The sequence below is a fragment of the Colobus angolensis genome, unplaced genomic scaffold (genome assembly GCF_000951035.1).
Source record: "Colobus angolensis palliatus isolate OR3802 unplaced genomic scaffold, Cang.pa_1.0 Scaffold14, whole genome shotgun sequence".
Lineage (NCBI taxonomy): Eukaryota > Metazoa > Chordata > Mammalia > Primates > Cercopithecidae > Colobus > Colobus angolensis.
In genome coordinates, this window is record NW_012114488.1 from 18,040,116 (window position 1) to 18,051,864 (window position 11,749).

The 11,749-nt window shown below is 38.9% G+C and overlaps 1 protein-coding gene across 1 annotated transcript; it reads left to right on the forward strand.

Moving 5' to 3' along the window:
* Window positions 1-4,355: 4,355 nt before the first annotated feature.
* RFPL4B (ret finger protein-like 4B) lies at window positions 4,356-8,536 on the forward strand. The gene is made up of 3 exons (XM_011935034.1): window positions 4,356-4,433; window positions 6,452-6,580; window positions 6,854-8,536. The coding sequence occupies exon 3, from the start codon at window positions 6,941-6,943 to the stop codon at window positions 7,733-7,735; it is 795 nt and encodes a 264-aa protein (XP_011790424.1). The 5' UTR covers window positions 4,356-4,433; window positions 6,452-6,580; window positions 6,854-6,940; the 3' UTR covers window positions 7,736-8,536.
* Window positions 8,537-11,749: the final 3,213 nt, after the last annotated feature.

Here is an 11,749-nt window from a genome sequence, read left to right on the forward strand (position 1 = left end):
TCCGCTGGCCCCTGCTTGGGGTCTGGGACCTACCAGTGAAAGAAGGGTGGGCCCACTTGGGTAACTGAGCACTACTCATTTATTCCACAGTGGCTTACGGTGGTTGAAATTTACACAGGGACTCAGGTGAGAGCAAATTATTCTTGCAGATAACGTGCTGTAGATGTGGAAATCTGTTGTCGGTTCTTATACAGCTGTGAGCACACCATGTGCATAAAATGCAAGAACATTATTCAATTTTTTTTCTCAATATGTTTGACAAAAATTTAGAGGAACAAAAATAAGGGAGTTCATTAATAGAACTATAGTAGGAACTACCTGTTATCAAATATGTAATTATGGAGTCTAATCATCTCATCTCTGGTTTTTACTATAGTCTGTCCTCTAAAACAAGGGTGGAAGTGGAGCATTCTACATATCCTAAGTGCCAAAAATATTCTCTTCATGAAATTCACCAAATGTGCAAAAAACAGCTCCTTTTGAAGAGAAGAGCCAGGGAACTCCATTAGCAGGCTTTGATGGCATTAATAATTCAGAGAGGTGCCCACTATCTTCTTTGAGATAGACAGAAGGGTTCCTTTTAATGTATAACCAAGCAGTAGAGAGGAGAGGACATGGGATGGAGAGAGAAGGAGGTTGCAAGCCAGCACCTGTCCCACACCAGGGGATGGAAGCTAATTGTGAAAAGCTGCCCCACTACAGCTGCTGCCTTTTGAAAAATGCAAACTGTGTTTTGAGCAAACATATCATCCACTTGTAAGTATCTTAGATTCCTGACAGATCTGATTATTCCCTCCTCCCCACTAGTGGCTTCATCTTATCTAATTAGCGTGTGTGAAAGTTGATTTCTTTTTTAATCAGGAAGCTATGGAAGCAAAATTAATTTGTGATTTAATCTTAACTCATGGAAGCGTTAATGATAATTAAAAATTATTCTAAAAATTAAAAAAATTTTCATGCACATTTTTGATACGTTGTCATGAGAGTATTAAGATATCACAGATAAGTGGCTTCCAATATTTCCAGCACTTAAAAATTTTAAAAAATGATGCTTCTCTCTGAATTCAGTATTCTTGTAGTAATGGAGAATGTGGGAATCAAAGTGAGTATTTCTGGTAAAAAAAAAAATTATTTCTCCTGGCAGACCAAAGCTTAGTAGCATGAAGTTAGTGTGTGGTCTAGCATGAAGTTAGTGTGTGGTCAGGCCACAGTCAGAGCTGGCTGAAAAATGTAAAAATCAATAAGAAATGATGCTTTTTTGTTATTATCAAACATCTGTTGAGAGCCTAGTAGGTGTTATTCAGTGATAGAGAAAAACCTGATTTGGAATCATAACTGCAGTTAAATAAATTAAATGAAAAAGTGAAAAAACCTCATCATTACTGGAAAAAGGAGAGAAAATGTTCCATATTTAGCCATATCATATGTATTAGTTTTGAGATGGCAGAAGCCAAACCAAAAGATGGCTGCATGCATCATTAGAGTTTTTGGTTATGAAGGAACTAAGATTCGCTGCTGTCACTTAGAGTTATAGAATTTGTAGTAGAGCAATGATCTGTGAATAGGTTAGAGAGGTCCTGGAGGTCCCTGAGACACTTTTACGGAATCTGCAGAATCCTCCCTTTTCCAACTAAACATCTGTAGGAAGCCTCATTTTTTCCCACATATTTAAATCAAAGCAACATATGACAACAGGTTCAGCAAAAGTAGATGTAAGAATCCAGATGTCTTTTATTAAGCAAAAATTACAGAGGTTTGCAAACATTCAGAACAATGGAACTCTTCTAAGTACATGTTTTTGTTTTAGAAAATAGTTATTTGTTTAAATAAAACTATATTATTTATGTTAACATGTAATGATTTTATTTTAATTAAATAGAGCTTTAAAAATTCTTAGTTTGAATTTTTAATATTGTAAATAAGAAGAAATATAATTCATATGAACAAAAAGCTTTTTGGAGTTCTCGTTTACGTATAAGATTGCAAATGATAGCACCTTACGCCTGTAAGAATAATTTTTTTTTTTTTTTTTGAGATGGAGTCCCGCTCTGTCCCCCAGGTTGCAGTGCAGTAGAGTGACCTTGGCTTACTGCAACCTCTGCTTCCCAGGTTCAAGCAATTCTCTGCCTCAGCCTCATGAGTAGGTGGAATTACAGGTGCCTGCCACCACACCTGGCTAATTTTTGTATTTTTAGTAGAGATGGGATTTTAGCATCTTGGCCAGGCTGGTCTTGAACTCCTGACCTTGAGATTCACCTGCCTTGGCCTCCCAAAGTGCTGGGATTACAGGCATGAGAAAAAAAAAATAAGAAAGAGAAAAGATAACAAATGCTGGCAAAGATATGAAGAAAAGAGAAACCTTGTACACTATTGGTGGGAATGTAAATTAGCACAGCTATTATGAAAACTAGTATGGGGGCTCTTCAAAAAACTAAAAATAGAGCTACCATGTGAGCTAGCAATTCTACTTCTGGATATAGAACCAAAGAAAAGAAAATCAGTACATTGAAAAGATATCTGCTCTCCTATGGTCATAACAGCATTATTCACAATAACCAAGATGTGGAATCAACCTATATTCATCAACGGATGAATGCATAAAGAATCAGGATATTCCTCAATGGATGAATACATAAAGAAAACATGGTACATGTACACGATGGAATACTATCGAGTCGTAAGAAATGCTATCATTTTCAACAATATGGAACCCGGAGGACATTATGTTGAGTGAAATAAGCTGGCACTGAAAGGCAAATACTGCATGATTTCACCTACATGTGGAATGGAAAAAAATATAAAAAAATGGAACTCATGGAAGCACGGAGTAGAATGGTGGCTAACGGGCACTGGGATAGAAAGAAGACTGAAATGGGGGAGATGCTGGTTAAAGGGTACAAAATTTTCAGGCAGACAGAAGGAATATACTTTGGAGATCCATTGTACATCATGGTGGATATAATTAATGATAATGTATAGCATACCTAAAAATTGCTAAGAGAATAGATTTTGAATATTCTTATGACAAAATGATAAGTATGTGAAGTGACAGATATGTTAATTGGTTTAATTTAATCATTTCACAGTGTATACATATATCAGACAATTAAAAAATAAATGGTACATCTGGGTAAAGAATGCATCTGTTTGTACTATTCCTACAAATTTTCTGTGTCTAAAATTATTTCAAAATAAAATGAAAGAAAAATGATATTTTTGAATAATTAAAAAAGAGAGTGTAAGGATTCTTGAGATTAAAATAAAAATAAAATGGAAGAAATAAAGGATATTTTTGCTGAATAATTTTTAAAAAGAGTTTAAAGGGTCTTGAGATTACAATTTAAAAAGTTTGAGCTCCTAACCTTATGTGATCTGCCCACCTCGGCCTCCTGTAGTCCCAGCTACTGGGGAGGCTGAGGCACGAGAATCGCTTGAACCTGAGAGTTGGAGGTTGCAGTGAGCCAAGATCGAGCCCTTGCACTCCAACCTGGGAGGTAGAGCAAGCGTGTGTCTCACACACACACACAAAAAAGCTTGAGACCCGCTCCTGAAAGTATTTAACTCACAGAAATGGAGATAGCACCAGGTAAACATGAAGTAAAGGCTGTGTAAGCTGTGTGTTCGGCCTTGCAGAACAGGAAGCCTGAGAAAGGAGAGGTTATTCAGAATGCAGGCTATCTTGGGGAAAACGTATATTCCAGCGATCCTCTCTGCAATGGGACTTCATTCACCCTCCAAATACCTTTTTTGAAGTTTGTGTCTTAGCTTTCCTCTATTGCGACTTTTACTGCTCCTTCTGCTCTGAATACAGACACCATAAAATTTACTGTTCATCCAAGAACCCTTTTGAGAGTAAAAAATGGAATTATTAATAATGACAGGACAATAGCCTTGCCTGGCTGCCATCTTTCTTATCCTGTCCAGTAAGTACCCCTAAGAGTAGAATTGTTGAATCAAAGGACATGAAAACTGTTGTAGATCCTGTCCACTCACGATTATATCAGGAATAGGAACACCAATGATTACATTCGCCATGAGGTGATTAGGTTGCAACAGTGCATTTCTGTATTTGATCTCCAACACGTTTTGCGTTTTAAAGTTGAGTTCTGAAATTAGAGACAAGAGCAGATGGCAGTAGATTCACTTTAATTCAGAGAGTTATTAAGAAATTTTGAATTGTTTTACTATAAAATTTTAAGCGTGTTTTAATGTCATCATCATAAACGGAAGGGTGGGTTGACGAGTTTACTCAGATTAGGGTGGTACAACCTTTGGGGCGGAGCCTCTGACTCTGGTTGGTTGGAGAATGTTTTCCAGGCGGTATAAAAGCGCCGGTGTCTCGCCGCTGAAACTCAGAGAGGAGCGGAGGTCTGCAGAGGTAGAGGTGCCGGCTTCGGAACTTTCAGACTTCTGCTGGAAGTCTCCCAGTCAAGGTAAGTTACGCCTTCTGTTTAAGCTATTTCCAATGTCCTGTTCTCTCTCTGGCTACAAACTGGTGTTTTCGAATACCTTTAACTTTTTATTTTAGAGGAGAAAAAACTAGTTTTTTCCTGTGCCAGGGAACTTTCTTCACCTTTAACTATAACATTGACGTTTAAATTTTTACGTATGAACCTCAGGTCACTCTTTTCATGAACTTGTATTTTTTTTTTTTTCTTGAGGCGGAGTCTCGCTCTGTCGCCCTGGCTGGAGTAAAGTGGCGCGATCTCGGCTCACTGCCACATCCGCCTCCTGGATTCCCGCCATTCTCCTGCCTCAGCCTCCCGAGTAGCTGGGACACCAGGCGCCCGCCATCACGCCCGGCTAATTTTTTGTATTTTTTAGTAGAAACAGCGTTTCACCATGTTAGCCAGGATGATCTTGATCTCCTGACCTCGTGATCCGCCCTCCTGGGCCTCCCAAAATGCTGGGATTACAGGCGTGAGCCACTGCGTCCGGCCATTTTTTTTTTTGTGTTTTCAACTACGCTGGATTCGCTGTTTGAAAATAGTTTTTTTATTTTCAGGACATTTCTTAAAGAATTCTGGGTTTTCGGCCGGGTGCCGTGGCTCGCGCCTGCACTTTGGGAGGCTGATGTGAGCCTGGCCAACATGGTGAAACCCCGTCTCTACTAAAAATACAAAACTCAGCCAAAGGCCGGGGAAGAAGAACTGCTTGAACCCGGGAGGCAGAGCTTGCAGTAGGCCGAGATCGTACCACTGCACCCCAGCCTGGGCGACAGAGCAAGACTCTGTCTCAACAACAACAACAAAAAAAGGACTTTGCTTCGGGTTTTCACTTACATATGCTTGACCACTTTTAGTAGTTGTGTCATAATTAACTGAATAATTTTATTTTATTATTGTTAGATAATTCGATTGTTCCTGATCATTTGGCATGGTAGTTAACACCGCAATGAACAACTTGTTAATAAGTGTAACTTTTTTTTTTTTTTTTGTAAAATTGTTTTCTTAGACACATTCCAAGGTGGGTTAGACAATTAGATTTCTAGCACCATGTTAAATTTCCCATTAAATTGAAAAAGATAACAGAATTTAAGAAAGAGGTAATCTCTGTCTGCCAGCCAGGCACCATCAGATTGGAATGCTGATCAGGACTTGGAAGACAAAGTTTTATGTGGGCAGATACCCTATGACACACGTTTGTGTTTCCAGAGTCCAGTTGAGGCCAAGAGCACAGAAGGGTCTCAATAAGTGTTTGTTGGAAAAAGATTAGAGATTATATTCTGGGATGTAGGACAGTTCTAGTAACGCAGTCTTAGGCTGGCCTCAGCGGTGTTCACTTCCTCTCTCTGGTAATGTTGATGCTGCTCCTCTTTCTGTCCCTCATTCTGTTCCTACCGTCACCACTGAATGTGATTTGTGGGTTCTTGGTAAGAAGTTCTGCTAGTTACAGCTCAGTGTAAGCTCTTATTGGAGAATAGTCCTCTGTTCACATCATCTGGAAGGTGCTGTCCAGCTTTGTGAGGCTGTCTTTGGGTCATGGGTCTAGCCAGGTCCAATATGCTGTGACCAGCATGTCAGAGACAGCTCACTCAAAGAATGACAGTCATGGTGGGAAGTCCTCTGGGAGCACCAGAGGCTCTCAAGCTTTGGGAGCAGTTGGGGTAACTGGAGGGCATCTTCCTTGTCTAGAACATCTTTTTGGTTTGTATTGGCATGATGATTTGGGAGAAGTTTATGACAATTATATTTTTATTCACATTCATTCAAGCCTTAATTAGTTTTCTCAGAGTGCTTTAAAGCATTTCATCTAAGAACACTTTGTCCTTAAACTTGATTCTTTTATGGGCATCTCATTTTGCAGTGGATTTTGCTGGCTTTACTCACATGTCATTTTCCTGGAAATTCTGAGGGTTCCTTAGAGTGACTTTTCTGTGACGATTAATGTAGAATTGGCTTTATTTTCATGATTGAATTTAGACATGAAAATTCTTTTTCCTGAACTGCAGGTGATCTACAAAGAAATACTGAGTGGAGACTATACTGAGATTCTATTAAAGACCCACTTGAATTCAGCCCCCACTAGAAGAAACTTTGGCCAGAGCAACCAACACATCACCTGGAAGTCTTCAGACTAGGTAAGCTGTGACTGTCTGAAAAGACAGTTTCCACTGCCCTATTCCTGTCTTTTGATTATCTAGAGTTTGGAGAGTTTTGAAATCATTTTTATCACCATGACTACATTATTGTGATTCTCTAGCAATTTAGTGTCACTTTCATACACAAGCTACAGAAATAATATTTGATTTTTATTATTCCTAATTTCTTAGTTAATAAATTTATTACTTATATAATATTCATTTATGCCAATAACTTATTTATTAATTTATGTTATTTAATCTTGGATTTAGAGTATTGAAGAGCTCCCAAGTGCTTCCAGAAGCCAATAAAGGATCATTTCAGTCTACTTCACGGCTAAGGAGTAACCCTTAAGTACCATGGCCCAAAACCTGCAAGCAGAGTTGTCCTGTCCAGTTTGCCTGGATTTTTTCTCCTGTCCCATTTCCCTCTCTTGTGCACACATTTTCTGCTTTGATTGCATCCAGAATTGGATCCTAGAAAACCATGATTTTAGAGTGATGTGCCCCTTGTGTCGAGATGTGGTGAAGGCACCTCCTTTGGAAGAATGGCAAGTGAGAGCCATAGCACTTATCACCAAGCAGCATGATAACCGACTGCAGCAAACTCTGCACGTGAGGGAGGAGCTCCAGTGTTTTCGGGAGGATGTGACCCTGGATGCAGCCACTGCCAGCTCCCTCCTTGTCTTCTCCAGTGATCTAAGAAGCGCTCAGCGTGGGGAGATCCACCACGACCTGACAAAAGATCCTAGGCTGACCTGTGTCCTGGGTACTCCCTGCTTCTCCTCCGGCCGACATTACTGGGAGGTTGCAGTGGGAGAGGTGAAGTCATGGTCCCTGGGCGTCTGCAAGGAGTCGGCTGACAGAAACAGCAGTGATTTATCCCCGGAGCATGGCTTCTGGATCATTAGCATGGAGGCAGGAGCAATCCACGCTAACACCGACCCGGAGAGAATTCCTGCAAGCCCTAGCCTTCGTCGTGTGGGAATTTTCCTGGATATTGATTTTGAAGAAATCCAGTTTTTCGATGTTGACAATAATGCCCACATCTATACACATGATTCCTTCTTCTCTTTGGAGCCTTTGCGTCCATTCTTCTGTCTTGAGCTCTTGGGGGAAGGGGAGAGTGGCAACGTCCTGACCATCTGCCCATGAGAAAATCAGCCCTTCTTAGAAGCTTTCTAAGAGGTGAAAGAGAATTTTGGCCTGAGAAAGGTCAGCATGACTGAGGAAGGAATAATGTGCTACAGTGCAAAGACTTGGTAAATTTTTAAAGTAGATTTAGTAGACTTTGTAGCAAAACAATTTTTGGATTTTTGGGGTAAATTTTGTAGAATTTGTAGCTAGGTAACTGGGGTCTTTGGGATGTTATTAAGTACTCTAAGCCTCAGTTTTCTGGTCTCTAGATGGGGATAATTGTATGTCAGTCAAACAGCTGTGGTAGTTAGACAATACTATGCCTTTGTCTTATAGTAAATAACAAGTAGAGAAATATTAGATTGTAAGTAAAGTAGATATTAGGTTTTGTGGATAGACAATATCTTTTTCATTATTTCAAGGTATTTTGGGTAATTCCTGATAATGTCTGAGGAGGAAGAAAAATTAAACAGCCAGTGTGAGTTATTTTGTTTATATGGCATGAAATTTCAGAGAGACAAATAGGTACTGGGGAAGAACTAAGTTTTTTTCATTTTTTTTTTTTTTGAAATGCAGCCGCATAGTTTCTTGAAAGACAAAGAACTTTGACCAAAATGTACTGTTAATGGTGATTCATATTCTTATGGGAAGTGTCATTTACCCATCTCAATAGTTGGACTATTGTGATTTATAAGAATTCTTATCAACCATGTTAACTCTAACACATATTCATCAAAAACTGTTTTCAAGGTTGCTTTTGGATTTATTTTTTATTTGTAGAATTTACATTTTCTTGCAAATACATTTATAAAGCATTGGATGTGTTCGTGTTTATGCTGTTTGGTCCGTCTCTCACATCAAGTCTGAAGTTGGTGCCCCACTTCCCCCACCACATCTACATGGTCCCAGACTGTGATTTCCAATATCTCATCCTTATACTTTCATGATGACTCCTTTTCAAACTATTCAGGTTTCTTAGGGTTGTATTTTTTCTGATTTACTGAGTCAGCCACTTCTGAGATTACAACTGCCCCAAAAGGACTGGGGTCTGAGCATATTCTGGAATCTGCCTTTGACTTCTTTTCTAGAGAGACCCAGAATTGTCGTTTCCCTTCTCTTTCCAACTTCATTAGGAGTAGGGAGATAGCCATTTTCTGCTTCTTATTCTTGTTTGATCTCTACAACTTTATTTCAGGGGACTCATTACCCTTTCCTAACACTGGACAAAGTTTCAGGATACAAAATAAATGTACAAAAATCACTAGCATTCTTGTATACTAACAAGAGTCAAGCTGACAGCCAAATCAGGAATGAACTCCCATTCACAATTGCCACAAAAAGAATAAAATACCTAGGAATACAGCTAATTAAGGGAGGTGAAAGATCTCGATGAAAACTACAAACCACTGTTTAAAGAAATCATAGATGACACAAACAAATGGAAAAACATTCCATGCTCATGAAAAGGAAGAATCAATATTGTTAAAATGGCCGTACTGTCCAAAGCAATTTATAGATTCGGTGCTATTCCTATTAAACTACCACTGAGACTGCTCATAGAACTAGACAAAACTATTTTGAAATTCATATGGAACCATAAAAGAACCTGAATAGCTGAGGCTATTTTTTAGCCAAGGCTAAGCAAAAAGAACAAAGCTGGAGACATCACAATACCCGACTTCAAACTACACTACAAGGCTACAGTAGTATAGTTTGTGTCAGTACCAAAACAGCATGGTACTGGTACAAAAACAGACATATAGACCAATGGAACAGATTAGAGAACCCAGAAACAAGACTACATACCCACAACTATTTGATCTTTGACAAACCTGACAAAAGCAAGCAATGGAGAAAGGATTTCTTTTTCAATAAATAGTACTGGGATAACTGGCTAGCCATATGCAGAAGATTGAAACCAGACCCATTCCTTACATCACATACAAAAATCAACTCCATATAGATGAAAGATTTAAATGTAAAATCCCAAACTATAAAAACCTTGGAAGACAATCTAGGCAATACCATTCAGGACATAGGCATGGGCAAAGAGTTCATGATAAAGATGGTGAGAAGCAATTGCAACAAAAGCAAAAATGGACAAATGGGATCAAATTAAGCTAAAGAGCTTCTGCACAGCAAAAGAAACTACCAACAGAGTGAACAGGCAACCTAAAGAATGAGAGCAAAGTTTTGCAAGCTATGCATCTGACAGAGATCTAATATCCAGCATGTATAAGGAACTTAAGTGTACAAGAAAAAACCAAACAACCTCATTAGAAAGTGGCAAACGACATTAAGAAAAGTTTTTCGAGAGAAGACATACATGTGGCCAACAAGCAGATGAAAATAAGCTCAACATCAATGATTATTAGAGAAATGCAAATCAAAACCGCAATGACATACCATCTCACACTAGTCAGAATGGCTATTATTAAAACATCAAAAAGTAACATGCTGGTGAGGTTGTGGAGAAAAAGGAATGCTTATATACTGTTGGTGGGGGTGTAAATTAGTTCAACCATTGTGGAAGCCAATGTGGTGATTCCCCACAGACATAACGACAGAAATACAGTACACTGAAAAAAAAAAAAAAAGAAAAAAGAAAAAAGAAAAAAAAAGAAACTGACTGAAATCAAAGCCTCTTGTGCAGGCCTTGCTTTTCATAGGAAGCAAAATGACGAGATGTTCTGCCCCTTAAGAGGTCTTTGGGCAGCCTGCAAATATTGGCGTAGAATTTAGTGGAATGCTGTTGCTTCTCATAGGTGGCAGATTCTGTTGTGCCTTTAAAATGTATGTATAGATGCTGCATGCATCTATCTCAGCCCTTAGCATGGCAGCTTCTAGGAACCTCCCTTAAGGGACAGCTGGTTCTCCCTCTTTGCCTACTTTTTGGTCTCTTCCTGCACCCCTGCTGCCTGTAGTGCAGATGATTGGGCCACAGGGATGAGGGGCTGCCCAAGGGTCTGGGAAAACAGTGAACTGGAATAAGCCTGCACTGCTGAAGGCTATTGGGATCCCTGAGGGCTACAGGGCCACTCTGACAGCCCTGGGACACTTACCTCCATCTTCAATAATGTGATAAAGAAACCCCAGGAGGCTAGTTTATCTGCATAACAAACCTGTGCATGTACCCGTGAACTTAAAATAAAAGTTAAAAAATGTATTCTATATCTAAGCAAAAATAAATGCTGAGTATTTGAGGTGATGAATATGTTAATTAACCTGATTTGATCATTCCGCAATGTATACATGTATCAAAACATCATGCAGTACCCCACAAATATATACAATTATTTGTCAATTAAAAACAAAACTTAAAAAAAATAAACACTTTCCGTTTTAAGCCACTGTTATTTTTTTGTGTTCTGCCTGCCCTTTAACTTATTCCTAACTCCTGTCCTATTGTATCAAGATTCCTGAAGACCTGTTGGGCAGCCTCAAAAATGCTTTTTATTTTGTTTTGTCCTTCTCAACTCTGGCCATTAGAACTTTGGTTAGTGTCTTCCAAGTGTCTCACAGTTTGCCTTTGGCTTCCTTCTCCTACGTTTCTAAGACCAGCTTCAATAAATGAAAAAGTAGAAGTAAAATGTGCCTCAGCTGTGTTTTTTCATGGAAAACTTTAAACATACAAAAATAGAGACTAGTATAATGAATCCACATGTACCTATCATTCAGCTTCAGTAATAGCGACAATGGCCAACCCCCTGCCCCCAGATTATTCAAGATCAAATCTTACACATCATATCATTTCATTCACAAATTCTTGTGAATATCTGTAAATGAAATGTACTTAGGAAAATGTAATTATGATGCCATTATCATACATAAAAAATGAATAATTCCTTAATATAATCAAATATCCAATCAACATTCACAATCCTTTCTGAGTCAGCTGTGAGGGTTTCAATTTAAGCAGTTCCAGCTTTTCTGAACTGGTCTAAGGAGTGTTTGCTTGTATTCGACTCCTTGTGTTTTCTGTATTAAGATTTCCAACCTCAGGCCGGGCGCGGTGGCTCAAGCCTGTAATCC

Coding starts and splice junctions, on each gene's coding strand:
- RFPL4B (XM_011935034.1), top strand. CDS start 6,941: ATGGCCCAAAACCTGCAAGCAGAGTTGTCCTGTCCAGTTTGCCTGGAT.